The sequence below is a fragment of the Papio anubis genome, unplaced genomic scaffold, assembly GCF_008728515.1.
Source record: "Papio anubis isolate 15944 unplaced genomic scaffold, Panubis1.0 scaffold218, whole genome shotgun sequence".
Classification (NCBI taxonomy): Eukaryota; Metazoa; Chordata; class Mammalia; order Primates; family Cercopithecidae; genus Papio; species Papio anubis.
In genome coordinates, this window is record NW_022162219.1 from 96,969 (window position 1) to 119,387 (window position 22,419).

The 22,419-nt window shown below is 38.8% G+C and overlaps 1 protein-coding gene, 1 long non-coding RNA gene and 1 other non-coding gene across 5 annotated transcripts in view; all 3 read right to left on the reverse strand.

Moving 5' to 3' along the window:
• LOC116272830 overlaps window positions 1-15,562 on the reverse strand; it is a 97,993-nt gene extending 82,431 nt beyond the window's left edge. Inside the window, exons 1-2 of one of the 3 annotated variants that reach the window (XR_004181385.1) lie at window positions 13,716-15,562; window positions 12,594-12,754 (exon numbers count right to left, since the gene is read on the reverse strand). This is a non-coding gene — a long non-coding RNA (uncharacterized LOC116272830). Of the gene's footprint in view, window positions 1-12,593; window positions 12,755-13,042; window positions 13,688-13,715 lie in introns of those variants that run through there. The other 2 variants (XR_004181387.1, XR_004181386.1) reach the window with 2 other exon arrangements.
• Window positions 8,156-8,319, reverse strand: LOC116272831. Its single transcript, XR_004181388.1, has one exon. It is a non-coding gene; the product is annotated as a U1 spliceosomal RNA (small nuclear RNA).
• Window positions 15,563-18,130: 2,568 nt separating the features above from the next.
• LOC108585460 (opsin-5) overlaps window positions 18,131-22,419 on the reverse strand; it is a 32,837-nt gene continuing 28,548 nt past the window's right edge. The window contains exon 6 of the mRNA XM_031661660.1: window positions 18,131-19,997. Within this exon, the coding sequence (XP_031517520.1) occupies window positions 19,934-19,997 (64 nt within the window). The 3' untranslated portion in view covers window positions 18,131-19,933. The remainder of the gene's footprint in view (window positions 19,998-22,419) is intronic.

The following is a 22,419-nucleotide window of genomic DNA, read 5'->3' on the forward strand; positions in this document are numbered from 1 at the left end:
TTATTTACCAATACTGGGGTGGGGATGGGGGGTTGTTCTATGTTTTACCAAGCAGCAAGTTGAATGCTTGCTTTAGGGAACTTCAGTTGGATCTTAGAGATGGAAGCCCAATGGGAAGGAAAGAGTTCCAGGAGTAGTATCCAAACCCTGTTGAACTTGTAATGAGAATTGCTCACTGTAACATACCCTACTAGGAAATGATAAAAGCAGTTTACTTCTGACCTTTCTGTAAATAAAACTGATTATCACAAGAGAAAGAAATACCTAATTTTCCCATTTGAGAGAACTCCAAAAATAATGCAACAACTCACCACATGGGTTTCAAATTTGTTTGGTATTGTATCTATGCATACACATGTATACGTAAAGATATACATACATACATATATATGTTATATAAATGAATGAATGAAGAAAAAAGAAAGAGAAAGAAGGAAGGAAGGAAGGAGAAAGAAAGAGAAAGAAAGAAAGAAAGAAAGAAAGAAAGAAAGAAAGAAAGAAAAAGAAAGGAAGAAAGAAGGAAGGAAGGAAGGAAGAAAGAAAAAGAAACAAAGAAAGAAAGAAAGAAAGAAAGAAAGAGAAAGAAAAAGAAAGAAAGAAGAGGAGAGAGTGAGAGGGAGGGAGGGAAGGAAGGAAGGAAGGAAGGAAGGAAGGAAGGAAGGAAGGAAGGAAGGAAGGAAGGAAGGAGAATGAGAAAAGATTTTTGACCCAAATTCTTCCATGGAGTGGTCAAATATACAATGTAGCTATAATGGTGTTTGTTATTTTATAATTTGGATAGCATACTACCTGTCAAAACCCCCCAAAGTATTTTTTGAATAAGTAACCCTCGGCATAGTGGGATTATATCCCGGTGGATTTAGACTGCAGTTTCATCTCTGCATGTGAAAATTATCTTTCATTTCAGCCCTTCCCTGTGTTATATTCACTAGACAGAGGTAGCAGCATGTCTGGCAGTAAGACAGCTATTCCTGCCTAGGCTCGTCTTGTCCAAACGTGTACCTGTTCCAGAGGTTCCTTCTTTATCATTCCACAGAATACAAACCAGACACATTGCAAATATATTTAAATATATTAAATCCCTGGTTCATTCTGCTACTTATTTTGCTTGTTCATCTGCCTCTGGGTCCTTGATTTTCTCTTTCTATGCCCTGGAAGTTAGGGCCGTATCTCTTTAGTTTGATTTCCTAACCTTTGCACCATACAACCACATGCTCACCAAGATGTATATTGAATATACCTTGATGATTACAGCTTCCCTAAGGATACATAAGTCGCTGTTGACATGTCACCATGTACCTCTCTCTATAAGCAAAATGAAGGAGGAAGGTTGAGAGAAGTCCCATGGCCTAGCATTTAGTATTCTTCAGAGAACTAATTTTCTAGAAATAAATGCTTCTAGGTATACTTCTCTTGGTGCTCTTTTTTGACCTCCACATCACTCTAGCCCCAATGCTTTAGCCTAGATTTTTCTGTATTAAGATTGAAGCCAAAGAGAATAGTTACGGTTTTCTCTGATTCTGCTGAAAAATCTCAAGCACTTTGAGATTCTCTGGTTTTGTTTTAAGCATTTTTTTTCATATGTGTGAATAAGGAGTTCTGTGGAAAGACTCATGTCATGCTGCGAACACTAATATTATATTGGAGGGAAAGTTATAGATTATGTTTGCCTTTGTACATCTTTGTGCAATATTGTTCTAATTGTTTCCATGAGATTGTATCACTATTTTAATTTGCAAAAATCAAATAAGAACTTTTAGAAGTCTTCTTAGTATTTTTGTAGTACCTCTAGTCTCTTTAGGGTGAACTAAACTATGTCTACATTTTCTCTCATTTTTACATTATAACATAAGAGGCAAACTTAATTATGTGGGGAAAATTTTCCCACCAATAAATCAACTTGCCACTCAAAATATTTGCAATCTATATGAGGCTTGCTCTGAAAAATAACTGAAGCTGTTACTTTTGGGGATTTAGCAACGGAGATTGTCAAATTTTCCCTGAATAGTATGGTGACAGTTACTGACAACAGAACTGCCAGAGCCTATTCTAAAGCCAGAAAGAATTCCCACCCCTTCCTTTCCACCGTAACTTAACTCATCTTTCACTGATTTATCCTCTCCACCTCTCCAACAAATTACATGCTGCATTCTTTCACTGCTAACTTCATGTGGCCCTGAGACTTGCAGTCAGGCATCTTTTTCACTTTGGAAATAATATATACCATACCTTCCTATTGAGCAAGTAAGTACTGACTTTTACCAGATCTCCACAAATCCCTTGGAGAGTTACCCTCAAATAAGCAAATTTCAGACACTTCTTCCTACCCATGCTATACTCTAAAGCCTCCTTTTTCCGTAATAATATTATCTGTGAGGAGTAACAACCATGCTTGGGATATTTTGCAAAACATCCAATTAACCTCCAGTAGATAAAGCAGGTGGAAAAGCCCTGAACCATGAAGTCTACTGCAGCTCTATTACTTACTTTTTGTGCTACCTGGGATGTCTTTGGATGACAGCGGGCTCTTTGAGTCTCAACACCTCCAGGAATGAAGCATGGATAGGCTGACTGACCTTCCTGTGGCACATGAGTGCTTTGGACATTAACTGATTTCAAATTTTGGTGTTAGCAGGAGTTCCCTGGGAGCACAGAATGAGCATTTTTCACTCTGGATTATCTCAACCTAATTAAACCTCCCAGAAAAAAAAAATTAATAACTCTTATATCACAATGACCACTGCCTACTAATATGCATACTTGGAACAAGGAACCAGGTGGCCAGATGAAGAAAAAAAAAATTACCTTTCCTTCTTCCTAGAGTCATGGATTCCAAAGCCAATATCAGTACATCTCTTAGGTTGATACTTAGGTTGTGATTGACTCTTGTGTTTTGCCCTGGCTCACTGCTCTAGGACCGGCTGACCTTCTTCTCATCAGTAAGACTGTTTCAGAAGAGCAGGTCTTGTGCTTGCACACCTAGATATGTCAACTCCTGCAGAGGCTCTGTTGTCATTTGGTGCTGCCTTTCTGCTCTGACTTTATTGCTCATATTTTTTAACCATATTATTAATAGTCATTTGCCTAGAACTTTGCAGATTCATCTATTATTTGACCACCAGAAAATATTTTAAGAATTTATTGTTAATTTCCATTTTCAAATAAGCAAACCAAGGCTCAAAGACATCAAATTGGTTTCCTGAGGCCATGTTGTCAAAGGTATAAAAAGTGATTCCTTAACCCCGGTGGTCTGATTCCAGGACCAGCTCTCTTTTTGCTATATCATGGTGCCTCCACATATTTAATAATACATTTTAAATTTTTACCTCCCTTAATTATGAGAGTAGATATAATAAACAGTGGGATCATGGTGCTTTACTCTGTGTCTCTCCTCTTTTAATCTGTCTGGAGACATTTATTTTTAATTATCTACAATGAATGACTGCTTATTATATAATTTTATGGTCCAGGTCTAAAACCTATTACTGAATTGCCTTTGGTAATTATAGCATGTGGAAAAAACCTATCACATTTACTTACCTTGACCTACTTTAATGAAGTGATAACACTCATTATTTGCAGCTATACATCCAAATGTTCCCTATCTCCATGCAAGTTTGTCTCAGCCAGAATAAATGCCCAGTTAATCAGAGGTGTTTAGTTTGCCTTGCTAATAATGCTTGTGCTTAATTCTCTGTAGTTATTACACAACTATCCTTCTTCCCATAATATCTTTAAAAATAATTGCATCTACATTTTAATTTTTGCATTTTTTGACTCAGGGAATAATATACCAAACATGTCATCTAGAAAATAAGACATTGACCTTGACAAGGAACGTGAGATAGATGGTAAATAACCACTCTTCCACCTCACCATTTGGTCCTCTTCCCAGCTATATCATGGATACCTCCACTGAGGAATCCCTGAGTGGTTCCACAGAGCCCCTCCCATCACTGTTGGGCCATGAACCAGAGCTTCCAAAACAGCCTGGGGATAAGTGCATATCAAAATGAGCACTGGCAGGGTTTTCCACGGTGTAAAGAAGCAATGGACTATGATAGTAGTTCAGTTTTGTCCTAAGAAAACTGAATCTTTAGATTTTCCTTTCCTACCTGAAAATATGTAAAACGTGATATAAATGCTAAGAGAAGCACTAGCCTTGCCTCCGAAAAATCCTGAAAACAGTATTAACACCAATGGACTCTCCACTATCAAGTAACTCCGGATTAACGCAGTCTCCCTTCCCTCCCAGTTCTTTGGTTCCCCGGTTTACACCAATCAGAACAAGCCAGGAGTTGGGGGCATATCCTATTTGTCAATGCAATATTCATGGTGCAGCCAAAAAAATTGCCCTGGACATAAATATCTATTCTGGTTCCAGCTCTGTAATGAACTTCAGACCTCTGGCAAGATATATATCTTTTCTGTGTCTTATTTGCTGAATTAAAAAAAAAAAAAAATGCTTACCCTAATTTTTTTGAAAGGCATTGGGAAGTTTAAGCCAATAGAGGTGAAAATAATCTACAAAGCACAAAACAATTTTCCTATGGAAATAGAAAATATTACTAAACAAAGTTCTTAGCCTAATGACTCTGATCATGTATGCTCTGTTGTGTTATTGTTTCCCTTGTTAGAATAAGAAAATAGGAGTACAACATTATTGATTCATAATATTTTCTACTTCCATAGAAAAAAATTGTTTTGTACCTTTTAGATGATAGAATGTACAAAAGTTGTTTTGTACCTTTTAGATTATTCTCACCTCTATTGTCTTATATAAACTTCTCAGTGCCTTTCAAATCAGAAAGTGGAATACCTTAAAGCCACAGAGGATGCTCATGTCATCAGATATTGTTAATATCCCTTCTCCAACTGCATAGCATGAGGGTTGGGAACTCAGGTTCAAGGGTCATTCAGACCTTGGAGAAAATCTTGCCCCTGATGTGACCTTTGCCAAGTTATTTTCTATTTCTGAGCTTCAATTTATTCATCTGAAAACGGGGTAATATATTCATCTGTCAATCTCACCTCACAAGATTGTTATAAGGATTAAATGAAGTAATGCCCATAAAAAGCATTTAACAGCAAACCTGACACATAGTGAGTGCCTGGCCAATGTGGTAAATACTGTCTCTTAACATTTCTTCCTCACAATGTAAATAGACTCTCCTGGAAATAAAGAATTCCAGACTCAATTAAGTTTGGAAGACACTGCTTTAAATGCATTCTTAGGTGAAGAACCATTAATGTATTCACACATGGGACAACTCTTCAAGAAAGAGAGATGATATCTAACATTTGCCTAAAATATTTGGAGATTAGAACACTTTATTTTTGTAGTGGCTTTGCAGGACTAGGTTTCTGGGGATCATGCTTTGGGAAATCTTGTTCTCACAAATCAGATATTCATAATATTTTCATGAAATCCCAGGATCTCATTTGTCTCAAAATAATGGGGAGAGATGGGAAGAGAAAGAAGTGGATGAGTGTCAACATGAACCACAATAGGATCACTGTTGAAGCTGGATGATGGGTACATGGGAGTTCATCATAGGATTCTTTCTCTTTTGTACATGTTTGAAAAATTCCATTAAAATTTTTAAAAAGATATTAAACAAACCAGAAATATATATATATATGTGTATACACATATATATGTATTATATATACCTGCATACATGCTGTGTCTTAATACATGCACCAAACTCTAAGAGAAATGGCTAATCTCCCAAGGTCTACAGACCCACTCAAGCAAAAGTAAATTATCTGTTTCTTTCACTAACTTGGCAGTGAAGCTCTTCTCACACTTCGGAGCCTAATGAGGTCACCTGTGGTGATGGCAGTCAAAGGCGAACCCAGCCGGGTCATCCAAAGGCGAGTATCATCTCTACTCATAATCTCAACTTTCTTCCCTTCTTCCCCATAAAGGCTTTTACAGAAAAAATAATAATAATAATGGAATAGAAATTATATTTTTAACTTAATTTTTTTCTCTCATATTCCTGCCAGATGTGCTACTACAGTCAAAATCAACCGAAGGTTTTGACAGGAGGAAAAACAGAATCAGTTCCTGAATAACAGAGACTTGAATCACCAAACATTCAATAGATGTGGTACAACAGTAGTTTTGACTTGAAGACTCGGGTTCATCTGTCATTTTAACTGAAGCTGTCTTTTGGGAATGCCAAGGTTTCTAGCTGCCAGGGAACCCAAAGGGACTTGCAATTGGCCTAGAACCCATTTCACTTGCCAAAGTACCTAATTTATTACAGTAAGAAAATTCTCTCTCCTGATAACAACAAAATCAACTGTCACTTTTTGGGTTTTTAGACAAAAATTCTCCCTAACTTCTCTCTTGTTCTAAATGTAATTATTTTAACCATACCTCATTACTTTTTATTATGCCCAATTAAAGGTACTTGCATATTTGCATCATGTCTTTCAAGGTTTAAACTCACTTTGAAACATTAACAAAATCCTATTGTTGTTTATTTAACCTTTAGAAAGTTCACAGATAGCTAACCTACCTGTCACCAAGATTTGTGTTTACGCATTAGGCATCTCCCAGCTGGACCATTTCACAGACTCCTGGCCGGCCCTTCTCATTCATTCATTATGTGTTCACAATTCACTCAAAATTTACAAGATGCTTAAGTTTGTTTCCATCCTCTAAAGTTCCCCTTTCCGCTCTCCCCTTGGCCTGACATAATGACTTTCTTTTTTACGTAAGAGTTACCTTTAAAATTAAGGTAGAGTCTTCTTACTTTGTTTCTGTTGTATAGTTTCCAGCAAAGTAAAAAGAAAGAAGGTAAAAAGCTAATTTATGGAATTATGGGGATAATTTTGATCTCATTTTTACAAAAAAAAATAATAGATTCAAATTGTCCTAGCTTAACCTCTTATTCTTCAAAGACTTTTAAGAGTTTAAGAGGAAGCATCCCAAGGAGCTTTAAGCAGAAAAAAAAAAAAAAAAAAAAAAAAAAACAAGGAAATAATTCAATTTCAAGAACCATACAGTTTCTGCCTACATGGAATTCACATCTGGGAACTTGCAGCTGGGCTGGGGCAGTAACCTACATATTAACTGTAGTAAGAATATTCGGGGCATAGAAAGCCCACACTATCCTCACTGAAACTGGAGCTGGCCTGGAAAAACTTGAGAGCGGCTCAGATGCTGTGGTAAAGGCATCAGGGACAAACTCTACTGATGATGCTTCTTATCAGTAAAAGATCCCCTGCACTGCTTTCCCAGTCATTTTCACCAATCCACACTCACCTCTGCCCAGTACATTATCTGCAACAGAACAAATCAAATTACAGATGTGGAGTTTAGCTGCTCCAGTTAGAGACACAGCCTGATCTCCTTGAATCAGGCTTTCCAGGCTAGCGTTCACAAGCCCCAGTTCAGAAGAAAGTGAGGTCCTTACTGACTAGACTGAGGTGTGCACTGCAGGATGCTGAAAGCGTGGGTTTCTAGCACTCTCTAGTTGTAACTCTGCCACTATACTAGAGTGAGATAACTCAGCTAAGATACTTGGATACTCCTAGGGTGCATCATTGTTTTGATATTCCTTGTGAATTATTTTTTCCTGACAGGGTGAGTGGAGTGGAGGCGAGAAGTCAGAAACATAACATTTGTAAGCTAATTTCTCTGCATGTGCCAGACGCTGTGTAAGCACTTCAGATGCACTCTTCACAACCAGAACATTTGTTATTCCCACTGTAGAGAAGAAAAAATTGAGTTTTAGGGTGAGGCACACAGCCAGTAAGTGGAGAAAGTCCAAAACTAAATTCAGAGCCTAAACATACCATACACACACCAAAAGAACCGGGATTGCAATGGACATTGTCACTGAGATGGCTTCTCCCAGAACATGCAGAGTCCTCTTTCCAGGTGCATCCTGCCCTGTTCCCTTCCTGGATGTTCTAATGGCTGCAATTCTAGTTCAGGGTCCTTTCTTACCTATAGAATCTCCAAAGTCTCCCAATACATGTCCTTGTCTTCTACTCCTAAGCATTGCCTAGAATGAAATGCAACCTCCAAAGACTAACCTGTAAGGCCTTGCAGGATCTTCTCCCTACTCACCTATACTGCCTAATTTTCTCCCATATACCCTTCTTTTTCATTTTTTAAGATTTTTTTTTTTTTTACCAGAGGAGAGCATGAACACAGTCCCACACTACCACAAATTCTGCAGTAGAGTTTCCCATATTTAGAGGTGTCTCAGGGGTCAGTACATCCAATTTGCAATGGATAAACCTTGCCCTGGGAAAGCAATCTTAGGAATCGTGGTGTCTCCCCTGACAGGTAGTTATCTTCTCCTTACATACCCTTCAATCCATCCAATATAAACTTTTGTCTGTCTTCCAGGTATGACTCTGCTAGGGCTTCCAGTTATGTCCCTCTGCCTCCTTCTATGCCTGAAAACTTAATCTGTTCTTTAAGTTTTTGCCCAAATAGTGCTTCCTTGTTGAAGCCAGACTATCTCTCCAACCCCTGACTCTGTCTTTTCTGTTTAAGTATAAGCTTCCTGAGGTTTAAATTTGTGTCTCAGTCTACATCAATATGCAGTCACACATTGGGTCAAGGCCACATAACTAACCAGAGTCAGAATTCAGTTCTAATGACTGTCTTAGTTATGTTCCTTTCAACAAGTATGTGGCTTGGGGCTTTGCTGGGATCACAGCAGGATTTTATGCTATTTTCTTGTGTTATTCAGAGCAGCCAAGGCAAACTGTATCCTCCTCAAAGGTGTGTCCTTCGAAAACAGGAGAGGAACGTCTTATCCTACTTTTGGATTATCTAGAACAGATTAGCTTGTGGAGCTGTGAAGACGGAAGATGTCGTTTGGAGGATTTGAACAACATAAGTGTGGCAGGATAAAAACAATCAACCAAATAACATTTTTTTACAATATAAAAAAATACTCTAATGATGTTCATTCATGAACAAATTTTTATTAGCTCTCATGGCCAATCTGCCTACAGAACAGACTCTGTAATAGAACTACACTGCCCTTCTTGCCAGACTCCACGGCACTCTCATTTGGCAAGACAATTTCAAACACACCCTGTTACATACCAGCCTCTTCATCTCAAGAAATACAAATTCCAACCTACTACTCTGGACATGCCTTTGAGTTTCTATGGAACTAAACTGGGCATCCATTTCCAAAGTGGCTGGCATGTTTCATTTCAGAGTAAAAACTGGGGAATTTATTGAGCAAGAATCTAAATTAATCTAGGAGAAAAGATAGGAAGAGTACAGTTTTGGGTGTGAGGAAAATATTCTCTATCTCGTGTCAATAGCCTAAGTCATATGTTTTTCAATAAGGAAAGGCATTTCCTTTCTTCTTGCTAGCCACCATCCACACTCAATTAATAACAAACTCTCGTCCATGTTTATTTCCAAAGTACTTCCAAAATCTAATTACCCTCTCTCTGCAGCCCAGGTACCAGCATTCAGACATTTAACAGACCTTGTATGGATGTATTTTCCCCCGATTTCTCCTTAAAACTATCCTTCAATGTTTCTCAAATTGTGGAGTGTATAAGAGTCACCTGGAATAAGAATCACCTGCTTTTTTTTTTGAGACGGAGTCTCACTGTCACCCAGGCTGGAGGGTAGTGGCGTGATCTCAACTTGCTGCAACCTCTGCCTTCTAGGTTCAAGCGATTCTCCTGCCTCAGCCTCCCAAGTAGGTGGGACTACAGGTGCGTGCCACCACACCCAACTAATTTTTATATTTTTAGTAGAGACGGGGTTTTGCCGTACTGACCAGGCTGCCCTTGAACTCCTGACCACGTGGTCTGCCCACCCTGGCCTCCCAAAGTGCTGGGATTACAGGTGTGAGCCACCATGCCCGGCCACACCTGCATTTCTTAAATGCAGATTTGTAGCCACTATTCCACAGACAGTCAGATGTATGAGGTGTGAGTGGGGCCCAATGATTTACATTTTAACCAGCATCCCATGCAACCCTAATATAGGTACTTCGAATGCTACATTTTGATGAGAACAAGGACAACATTGGCCTGAAACTATAGGATTTAAAATAAAAATCTTAAAACAATTTACATGTACTAAAATTGCTCACATATTTTTCCCACAGTCAACTGGAAACAGTGAAAATTATTGACCGTGATGATATCAGTGTTCAAAGACCTTAGTGAATTGACTCCTTTCTGTCTCTTACCCAACTTCTCAGAGCCTCCAGAATAATACTGTGCCAAGACATTCAGTGTGCTCTTCCTCACAAAGCTCTCTCTGGTTTTGAAGACCCTCCTAGAATTTTTTTCTGACCAACTTCCATCGGGGATTGCGTCTTTCAGCAATGTCCCTGGGTTCCATCCCCTCCCACACCCGTGTGGCTTAGGAGAGCCCTCCCTGTGCAGCTTCTGTCATAGCATTCCCCACAAGGTAATGAGACCATCTACAGCTGACCCTTGAATAACACTGGTTTGAATTGCACAGGTTCACTTATATATGTGGATTTTTAAAGAAACAAAAGGTAAACCAAGTGTGCCTGCCTCGCCTGCCTCCCCTTCCACTTCCTCCACCACTTCTGCCTCTGCCATACCTGATGCAGCGAGACCAACTCCTCCTCTACCTCCTCGGCCTACTCAATGTGAGGACAATATGGATAAAAGCTTTATGATGATTCACTTCCATTTAATGAACAATAAATATATTTTCTCTTTTCTATGATTTTCTTAATATTTTCTCTAGCTTATTGTATTGTAAGAATACAGTATATAATACATATAACATAAAAAATATGTGTTAATCGACTGTTTCTGTTCTTGGTAAGGCCTCTGGTCAATAGTAGGCCATTAATAGTTAAGTTTTGGGAGAGTCCAGAGTTATAGGCAGGTTTTCAACTGCATGGCTGATCAGTGCCCCTAACCCCCACATTGTTCAAGAGTCAACTGTACTTTCTTCTTTGTTTTTCCACCACACCGTGATCTATTTTCATATAAGGAGCATGCCTTATTTTTTGCCTTGCATCCTATATAGGAAACACTCAATAAATAATGTCTATTGGAATTTATCCTCAGATGCTATCATACCCCCATACAACTGGTTCCCTTATCCCATAAACCAAGTTAGGATTTGGTGCGCTTGGTCTAGGACCTCCTGACTCCCTTAAGAGGAATAGAAATCAGCTCTAATTTCTCATCTCAAGTGTAAATCAAGCAAGGAAATAGAATTATTGTAAGAGACCTAGAGTGGGAGTTTAAATCAAGCGAGATGAAAGAAGAAATCTAAATACAGAATAAATCGGTCAACCATATAGCAAAGTACTCAGAGTCACAGGCTTCAGAGGCAGACTGAGAAAGCTGGAATCCCAGCTCTTCCATTGACAGGCTGTGTAATTTTGGGCAGGCTGCATAAATTCTCTGTGCCTCAGTTTCCTGATAGAGGACAAAGAATAACCCCTAGGGCTGTTAAAACAAGTAAAAAAGTAGAGCAGACTTCAGCAAAGTTTTCCCATAAAGGCCAGAAAGTTCCTATTTTAGGTTTTGCAAAACTGACAGTCTCTCTCTCTGTCTCTCTCTCTCCCTCTCTCTCTCTCTCTCTCTCTCTACTCGAAAGGAGAAGCGGCTATAGACAATATGTAAACAAGTGGGCATGGTTGTGTTCCATTAAAACTTTATTTACAAAAACAGGCAGTGGGCCAGATTTGGCCACAGGGCTGTAGTATGCTGACTCTTACATAAAACCAATGCTTGGCATATGTTAAACTTAATATTGTAGCTTTTATTATTTTGCTTGTAGGAATTTGCTTCCCAGAAAATAACTCAAGTTTCCAACTTTAATCACGTTCTCACTATAATGAGAACACATTTTACCTATTTGTATTAATTGGAATCCTGTATTGATACATGCTTTATTGAATCATGTATTATACAGCTCATTCTGTATAATGAGCTGACATCTAAGACTCACTACCTCAGAATATTTCCTCCCACTCCTCACTTATGTTTGCATTAGAAATAAAACCAGCAGGGTATTTTCTGGAATAATATCACTTCCCCTATAATTTCAACCATTCTGAAGCACAGAACTTAATTTGAGAAACCTGTAAGACACTATAATGGGAAACATGCCAGCAACAGCAGCAGCCTGACTAATGCAAATGGTTTCGTTCATTTGAAAATCATTTATATTGAATGATGAACTGTTAATTAATAATTGTATTAAACTAAATTAAATTAAATTCTGCTAACACTGAATGAAACCGAGGCACTAAACTACTGAATGTGGAATAAATTACTCCCTTTCTCCTCTCCAGTATCACATTTCTACTTATATTGTAATGTGTATATATATTTCTAATTATACTGTAATATATATATAATATTCCTAATTTTCAGAATTACTTAGAGATTTCTGACCAGCAAGTCATGGCATTGATGCCACTACTCAGGAAATTTAGGGTGTCCTGGGGTGAGTACAACAGTCACATATTCTTCTTGTGATTCTTATTGTGCTGCTAAATTACAAGTACAGTTACTTAACCACTTCTGATATTTGCTCCAGGAGCTAAAAATAATTTAAAAAAAAAAAAAATTTAAAGAAGCCACACCTGCCTCCTTTTTGTACCAACTTTTGCAAGCATATTTTTTTTAGCAGGATTTGTCTAGAAGAAGTTGTTGCTTTCCTCTGCCCACACAGTCCTCAGTCCTCAGCTTATTAGATCTTCTAAATGCCTGTCTTCGTTTGCAGGGCTTGGACCAGCAGCAGCTGCTGCAACCCAGAATGAGACAGGAAATTCTCTTGCTTATTAACGGTCTCAGACACTCACATTGCCTCCACTCTCCCTCTCCTTTCCACCATATTTGCTCAGCCTCAATACACTCCAGTTGCTTTAAACCCTTGTCATGAACACCTTTGAGCCAGTCATTTCTTACAGTGAAGTCTACATAATATCCCAGCTCCCAGCTGACCTGACTGCTGATTTTCCATGCCTGCCCAGGTACCTCATCTAACAATACCGAAAATAGCTCAAAAGAGGTGGATAGGGTCATCTCTCACCTTGGAACACTTTCCCATGCTTTGGAGAGACATCATCTTTGTGGAGTGTGTGGTTTCATCGCCATCCTGAGCTAAGAGCCTCATCTGTGCCCCACACACAGGCTCAACTGCAGATTGAGATTATCCTCTGGATGAATGCCCTGCCAAATCCCCACTGGTAGTGAGTTTCTACAAAACGCTAGCTTGGAAGTGTTTGTACAATGTTCAGGCCCAGTCCTATATTTAGAGAAGAGTGCCTGATTCTCCACTCTCTGGAAATGTCGTGAGTAACTTGCTGCTTCAATGCTATTATTCTTCTTCACTTCCAATCATTTAAGTCATTTTATCAGCCTGGTCTCACACATGGCTTTGCTTCTACATGGATGGAATGTCAGACTGTGTAGATTCAGATCTATTCTGAGCAGTTTGAATAAATCCCACATGCTTGCTGACGAATTTGGCTCATTTTTCAAATGTATTAGGTGCTTTTTCCCCCTCTAACAAATTAGATTTTATTCTTTGGGTGTATATATATGTGGATCGGGTGGCTATTGGAAGTGAATGCCACTTTCAAAGTAGAAAATACTTAGATAAGTGTAACTCTTGGTATTAAGGAAAATATCCTTCTTTCTGAACAAATTAGCTCTAAGTAGTCAATCCTAACATAGCTGTATGCGAAGAAATGCTGACTCACCCAAGAGCTTCATTTTCCCCTTCCCTGGTTTCTTGAAGAGGTCAAGGGGCCTTTGTCCCTAGTGTTCCACTGGAGGCTGTCATCTCAGAATTCTCCCTGCAAGACAGCTGATGCCATAATCTCCCTTTGTCCTGAGGGTGAAACATACCTTAGAGAGTGTCCTGCTCACAAATCCCCAGTATCCAGGGATACTTTCAAGACTCCAAGTCCTTGCTCTTATACAGCTGCCCACTGATTATGGTACCATTTCTCAGGACACCTCTGACTGTGACCACATCCAATGGAAAAAAGACTTAAAAACACATTAGTCTTAACAGAATCATTGACTTAATCAAATTCAATGGGCAGGAAAGTCACCTTGTTAAATTACAGATTCTGATTCAGTAGTGGGTCAGGCATGGGGCTGAAGTTCTTTTTTTCTAATGAGCTCTCAGGAGATACACAAGCTCTGGGTCTGCAGACTACATTTTGGGTAACAATGATTTAAACCACTCTATATACAACAACATCATACGCAGATATTAATGAGTTTAAATCCCAGATGGGCCTCCAAAATGGAATCTTCTCTGCTTTCAATACACTTTTATGTATTTAAAGTCAGAATTAGAGGTCTCGATAATTGAGAATTTCTGTAACTGGCATGAAGCTCAGTGAGAATTTTCTGTTTCTGCCTGCATTCCAGAAAAAATCTATGGTAAGGAGTTGTGTTCCCATCTCAGCAAACTGTCTAGTGGAAGGCTGAATATCTCGACCCTTTGGTGAAAGCTAAATAGGCAAGGTGCTCTGGCCCCCTTCTCCACTGCCAGTAGGTCTCCATGATGACTCCCACCGGAGTGGAGTAAATCTCTATTCTCCTTGGTCTCATGCACTACCTGGCACCTCCAATCGTGGCTCAAAAGGGCAAATATCTCTCATAGCATCAGTTCCTAACACTACAAGTTTCCTGTGGCAGAGCTACCAGTTGCTATTTCCACAGAATCTTGGTGTGTTTCTCACTTTCTCAAACAGATTGAACATCTCCCAGATCTATGGTGACCAGACATATTAAGAAATGTCCTCCTACCTCCTCAAGAACAGGATTCACTCCTATCACTACAAAACCCACTTGGAATAATTACCTATTTCCTCTAATAGTGATGATAACAATAGTTTCCTTTTATCTGATATTTTCAATGGGCCAGAACTGTCCTGAGAATCTTACAGATGATACATGAATCACAACAAATCCTAATGAGATGAGACTGTCCCTATTCCACAATGAGGACAACCAAGGACACTGAGAGATCAAGTAATATGCCTACACAGCTGGCAAATGACACCACCTGAGTTTGAGATCAGATCTGCTAATTCTGAAACTGTACTCTGAACTTCTACGCTGTGCCTCCAATGCTCTAGGTACTGTTTAGAAGAAAATGTTCTAATCCACACTGCCCCAAATCACTTGGCCAGCTCCATTTTGCTGTATCCTGAAGAAGAAAACTGACTCAAGAAATTTTCCCTTGCTTGAACCAAACATTCAAACACCCAGAGATAACAGGAGAACATTGGCCTGGCAATGATTGAATTCTGCCCTAGAAGACCTTGCAAAAGCCCCATAGTTCTCTCCTCATCAGGGGAACAGAGACATATGCAAATCAATTCTCAGGACTTCTCCTGATATTTTGCAGTTTCTGTCATCAAAGTAAACCTATAGGTCTTCATCTAAAAACTACCACACTTAAAGGTATTTACAATATATAGAAAGGTCAAAACTTTGCCAAAACCCTCAAATCCCTAAGGAACTAAAAACACATTGTCCCCTTCTTTTGTATCTTCCAAACATTCAGGACAGTGTATACTGCAGGTGCTTAGAAGTGCCTGAATGCAAAGCTGAATGAGTGAATGCAGTATTTGCCTATGTAGATTTGGCCAATATTAAAACCAAACTAAAACAAAACTAACAAAGCCCATGTATACCTGAAAGAATTTTTTCTCTCACATATGTTTTAAGTAATAGTTGTCTGTCTATTCCAGACCTCGTGGTGCATGTGAGGGTATATTTGTCAGGCTAAGGAAAGAAGGTTCAAAGGAATTGAGAAAATCAGTTTAAATGATAATGGTTTGATTCAAATTTCTTAAAGTATTTTTAGAATATATCCCACGTAGTCCTATAACCTGATGAACAAATATGTTGAAGGTTAAATCATTTAAAAATCATTGAGGGTCACAGTGGTGACCAGGGATTTTACAATACGGCATCCACCAATAACATGAGGCTTTGAGCAAAGTCTGTACTGACTGAGGGCATGCCCTTAAATGTGTTTTCTTAGGAAATCCCCTGTGGGGTCTTATATTTATTGCCTTTTGCCCCATGATAACAGAATGGTCAACCCTTTGACCTCCTGGACAATGAGGTCTGGCTCCCTCTCTACAAAATTAGTTATTGAATCAAAGACTGATGCTATCTCTGCTAACCTTTTCTCTTTAATGACATATATTTTCATTCTATATATAATGTTCTCTGACGTTTTGGCAGCCTTCAAGACATTTCATTATGCCGGCATCATTGATCCCCGCAGCAGCCTACTCATCAGCTAGCTCTGACTCTTCCTCTTTCCCCCTCCTTTCCTTGTCTTTTCTCCCTCATTTGCACTAACTTAATGGAAAAGCATTTCTATTCGTAGACTTGTGGCTCATGTTGCTAAAGGTCATTAAAGGCAGTGGTGGGAAATTAAATGAGACAGATTTGGGTAGTTACCATTTCAGTTCTAAATAAGCATAATGCTTGATTCTCAAGACAATTACATTTCTAAAAGTCAAAAACTTGGATTTTACTGTGAAATATATTCTTATTGCTTCATTCTACTTGGAGGAACTTAAAATATATTTATATTTTATTATGATTCTTGAAATCCAACTTTTCAAGTTAGTAGGGCATTTCTACTCTCAATTTCCATTTTACAAATTTATTTACTCATTTATTTGTTAACAAGATAGGTCATGTTTAAATGAAAGTCCAGGGATCCAGGATTTTACATTCTTGATTTAATATTCTAGCCCATGTTTCCATATCTCCCCCAAGTCATTACTTGTTTGATTTCAACCATTAACTTTCCAAGTGTCCTTTATGCATCAGGCACTAGACCAGTTATGAAAACCCAAAGGAGAACAGGCATAGCTACAAGCTCAAGGATTTTGCAGTCTTTCTCATAATGCTCCCAGACATAAAATGCAATATATCTTTTTTTAAGCTAAAATTGAATTTGCAGATGTGTTTGAGGACTGTACAGAGCTTTCTCCAATCATTGGAAGCCACTGGGGAAATAAAACCCACTCAGGAAATTATCCACTGACAGTCTGGTGTACATGAGCCAAACTTCAAAGACTCCTTGCTTTTTCTTCCTCCATTCTACCCCAAGAACCACATCTCTATCAATTCTGGTGCCTCCCAGCTCTCAGAGTATTACCCAAAACAATGTAGTACCAAAGCATGGAGGACTTAAATCATATTTTTCAAATTGATAGCAGACATTAACTCAAGGATCTCCTCCAAAGCTCCTACAATTTAAACTCTTTTTTTCCTTTTCACTATGCCAATTTTTCTTATACATGCATTTATAAAGCCATGTTAAAGACCATATTCTAGCTAAACAGTTAAAGTACCCGTTTTCAGGAACGTTTGTACAATGTTAATGTTAAATTCCACCTTCTAGACAAATCTACACCAACCTGAGTGTTCTTTTCTCCTTTTCTTACCTGCACCACCATCCATCATCCACTTCCATAATCATCCCCCCACAAAAAAGAAGAAGAAGGAAAAAAATCTCCTTCACTTCACTTTCTTCAGGTCATTTAAAACCAGCAATTTCTCTTTTAGCATTCTTGTCCTACCTGCTTCACTCTGCAACTCTATAATCTATAATTATATCGTTATAATGATATAATGATATAATCTATATATCATTCAGTATGACTTTAGATTATTTTTAACTACCTATTTTGAATATCTTTACCTACGTTGCAAATGCTCCACGTTCAACATGTTCTAAATATAATTCACTCACTCCCCCATCCCACTCGCTCTCCTGTATTTTTCCCCTCTGTAAACACCATTATCTACATTATTTCCTAAACAGATGGACCCAAGTTATCTTCAACTCTTATTCATCCATGTAATCAATTACCACTTTTTTGTCACTTTTCAAAATATTTTAAACCTAAATTTTCATCTTCATTTTTAGTGCCATTTTTTAATTCAGATTCTCATAAGTTGCGATTTTTTTTATAAAGCCTCTTAACTGGTCTATTGACCTCTACTCTTGATTCCCCACTCTTATGCAGACAATCCACCTTCCACATTGGCACCAGACTGGTCTTTCTTCCCCAGCCTAAAATCACGAATGGTCTCCCTATCACCATCATGATAAAATCCATATTACAGCATAAACAACAAGGCCTTTGGAGTCTGATTTGGCTCCTGCCAGACTGCCACTCCCAGCTCCACTTCTGACCACCACCACTCGCCTTAATAATAATAAGAGCAGTTGTTAGTACACAGGGATGCTTCTCTGTCACCCGCATAGTGCTAAGTGACTTATGTGGATACTATTTCATAAGTCTCACAATGACCCTGTGATACTATTGTTATTATCCTCATCTTTCAAACTTGCCAAAGGGCACAGAGGAGGAGTGCAAACCTGACTGTGCTTTACAGCTGTGTCCACCTCCATCTGAAGTGCCACACACTCTCACACCTCTATAATTTACACATTTGCCGAAAAGTTCCTTGCCTTTCTAGTCTAATGACAATTCTGCCTCTTCTTTGCTCCAGACTTTGATATGCAGTCATAAGCCCCAAGCAGAGTTGTTGCTTGTTGTTGTTGTTGTTGTTGTTGTTGTTTTGATCATAGAGCATGTTTTTCCAACATTTATTTGGCATGTATCTTAAACCAATGACACCTATCAAGTCATTCCTCATCCCACACCCTTGACTGACGAAGAACAAAGACAAAGGAACTGAAGGTGCCATGTACTGAGGTTGAGCCTTGGAGGAGGGTATGATTCTCTATAAACCTTCAAGTGGAAGGAGTGGAGAGGTTATCAATGGCCTGAGAGGGGCCACCCTCTTCCCCTTTTCACTGTTCTTGCTGGCAGCTACCAGAAAGGCAGAATCACAATTGATGAGCAAGGCTTAAGTTCATAGCAGAAGGGGAGGTGGGTGGAATAGAGAAGCATAGAGAACACCTGTCTAGTCATTTAATTAAAAGAACTGCAATGTAGATGGCCCTGCTTATCAGATTAGGAGAAAAGATAATAGACAACGAGTAGAAAACCTATTTGGACATAGTATCTACATGCCTTCTCCTTTCAGTAGCTTTTAAAGGGCAGGAATCTGTCTTTGAAATCACTCCATCTCATTCATATCTACATCTCTTTACCTATCTGCCTCAAAAGGTGTTTGTTTAACAAAAGAATGAACAAAAGAAATAACAAGCTAACAAAGAACAAAGAGAAGAAATAACACTTCCAAATAGCTATCTTCACTAAATTCACTACTTAAGCAATTACAACTCATAATGCCCTGTTACATCCATGATTTTAGTAAGTAGAACTTAATGAGAAAACCCACGTGGGTAAAATTATCATCAGCGGAAATTACTGTTGTCTTTAAATTTGGAGATACAGGAGAGTTTTCCATTAGTGATTTAAGGCAAAACTGATTTCCCCAGAGGACTCCTTTGTGGAATGACTGCCCTCAGAGTGTGAACCTCCCCCAGCATGAAAAATGGCTGTGAGAACCAAAGTACCTACCAAACAGCCATGGCCCAACATATATGATCGTCCACCTAAATGAGCCCCAGAAACTGCCTCCCTAACCCGACATTAAGAAATAATAATGACAATGATATAATAAAATTAAATAACCCCCTAATAAATAAAATTTCTCAACATTTTCCTCACTATCTCACACTCAATTCTGTTTGGCATGACAACAGGTTTTAAAGTACATGAAAAGAAAGTTCCAGGGACGCTCATCCTGATAATATTCCTTAAATTAGTATCCTGTAATCTAGTTTCCATTTAGCCATTGGAATTTCCCAGCAACCCCTGGCTTGAGGAAAACTATGCAAAATATAAAAATATAATATAAAGACAAAAGTGTGGCCACAATCAAATGTTTACAGCAGTGAAGAGGCAAATAAGTGAATAGTGTGTCCATACTGATGCTGTATCCATCTTCATACCTCTTCGTGAATCTCCAGCACAGCAGAGGACTTCCTGACTGTGGTTACGGTGTGCAGCCTAGATACAGGAGAAGAAAAACGCAATTTAATATATACATACACACACACACAAATACATATGTACATAGACATACCTATGTATATGTCAAACTCGACTACCATGAGGATTACGTGCAGAAATCTTGAATTAGCAACAGATAGAAAATAATAATTCAATTTGGAATATTCAAAGTCAAGGAATTATTTGATCAGAGTTTTCCAAAAACAAGCCACTCATTTACGGCACATTTCCTGTGCCATCATGAGTTTCCTGTTTTCTAGAACACAATTAATTGTACACCTACCTGCACTCAACTAGGCCTTGTGATTCACCCACTGAAGGAATGTTCTTTATAAGACAGCATTGCAAGCCAAGGTGGTCAGGGGAGGTTTGATTATGATAGCAACGCCAGAGTTTGCGGCTTTGTTCTCCCTTGTTATCTTCACTCAATACTAGGAATGTAAATGACCCCATCCTTCACTGCACACCCCCAATCAAATGTTTGAACCCCCAGTGCCTTTTGAACATTTCTTCTCCATCTGAGATAGGCCTAGCATCTGAAGCCTCTTTCCCCTGTCACTGACCATAGGTGCCCTCACTTGTCTCTGTGTTGGCAAAGGCCTATGATTCCATGAGCTGTACTGCCAGTGTCTTCCTTTCTTAGCCTCTGGTTCGTTAGCTTTCAACAATGTACAAGATAATCATCTGGGAGAGGTAAACAATTAAACAATGGAAGCTCAGGACCAATCCAGACAAAGCCAAATCTCGACAGATGGGGCCCAGGGAGCAGTCATTTTTCAAAGTTCCCCAGGTGTCTCCATTACACAGCCAGGGTGGAGAAGCGCTGTTTACAAAATATGGGAGACTACATCTGGATAAAAGAATAACATTCCAGAAAGAGTTCTTGGCCACATTTGTTTCCTTTGGTTCACCAACTTCTACCAAAATCTCAGGGGATTCAATTCAGGAGGAAAAAATGAGTTTAGCTTGTAATAGACTGTTAAAATTACCCAAAATTTATTTCCACAATCCCATATTCAATAAATTAGCTTTATTATTTGATTTCAAAATATTTCCCAAGAGGGCGTCCCCTTATAAGCAAAAACATTTCAGGGCTCAGAAAAGAAAAGAACAAGGATATTGATTAATCCAGTTTAATTCACTTGTTTTGGTATGTGCAATAATTCTAAACTAGCTTCACATCACTTAACATTGCTCTGCAGACCCGCACATTACTCACTTCCATAGCTTCTTAATAACAACAAAGAGAAACAAGGTTTCTTTCTGGCTTCTTTATAAAGATATAAAGAAACGTCTGGTGGCTACCATCCACCCTTCTGCTCTTCTCTGAAGCTGCCCCTTCTAAAATCTGCGACTCAATATCTCTTCAGCATTCCTTCCACAAAGAGGCTTCAACCTCTAGCACCTAAGGGCTCTTCACTGCTTCGACTCTACCACCTGCTTTTTCCCCTGAAAGCTGACCCTCTAGAGAAAAGAAATAGCCCTGTCCTTCTCTAGCAGAGTAATTGATGTATTTCGTATAAACAGCTAATAGGAACCAGTGAACCGAGCTGTCTCTTGCCTGACTGATTTTCCCAAAGGTCTGTGGCCCTAAGTCACTTTCTCCCACATAAATTTCCCTCTTCCCAAAGTTGAGTATTGAATATTTATGGGTTGCTCACGGTTGTGAGTGAATGTACAGAACACAGAGGCAGTCTGAGGCAAAATGATGAGGTACGTGAAATTTGCTTGCAGTCATGCCTGTCAAACTCCCATCTCCTTCAGATGAAGAAGTGTGCCATTACTTTCTCCCACAACTGCTCTATTAAAATTATTCTCTCCATCTGCATTTGTAACAAAATATCAATAGCTGATGAGGACATAGTGTTATTACTTCAGAAAGAGATGCGTTTTAGCACTTGGTTTTAACTGTTCAATTCAACAGCAAAGGCAGCAACCACCAAAAAATATGAAAGCACTACTAACAATTATCCCTTAGATCTTTCCACACATCAGTTTTGCTTAATTCTTACAACTTCAGGAGATGGGTATTATTACTGTTTATTCCAGTTCTGGCTCTATGTTGTTAATTTGTTCAACGATATAGAGCTATTGTAAACATATTGTAAACAGCCGAACATTAAATACTGGTCTTCTATCTTCAAATTGTGCGTCTCTTCCCCTGTACCACAGCAATAATGATAATGCTACCTTTTATTTGTGCCTTTTTGTCATCTTTGCGTTTGATCCGTTGTGAGGAACCTAAGGTCCAAAATATATGTCACTTGCTCAGGCACAATGAAAGAACAAGACAAAACCCACATCTTCTCATAGCTAGTTCTACTTCTTTTCCACTGTCCCTTACTTACTCAAGGGAAAAAGTATTGAAAAATATCTAAAAATCAAGTAAATAAGAACAAAAAGCACTGAAACCAGGGGC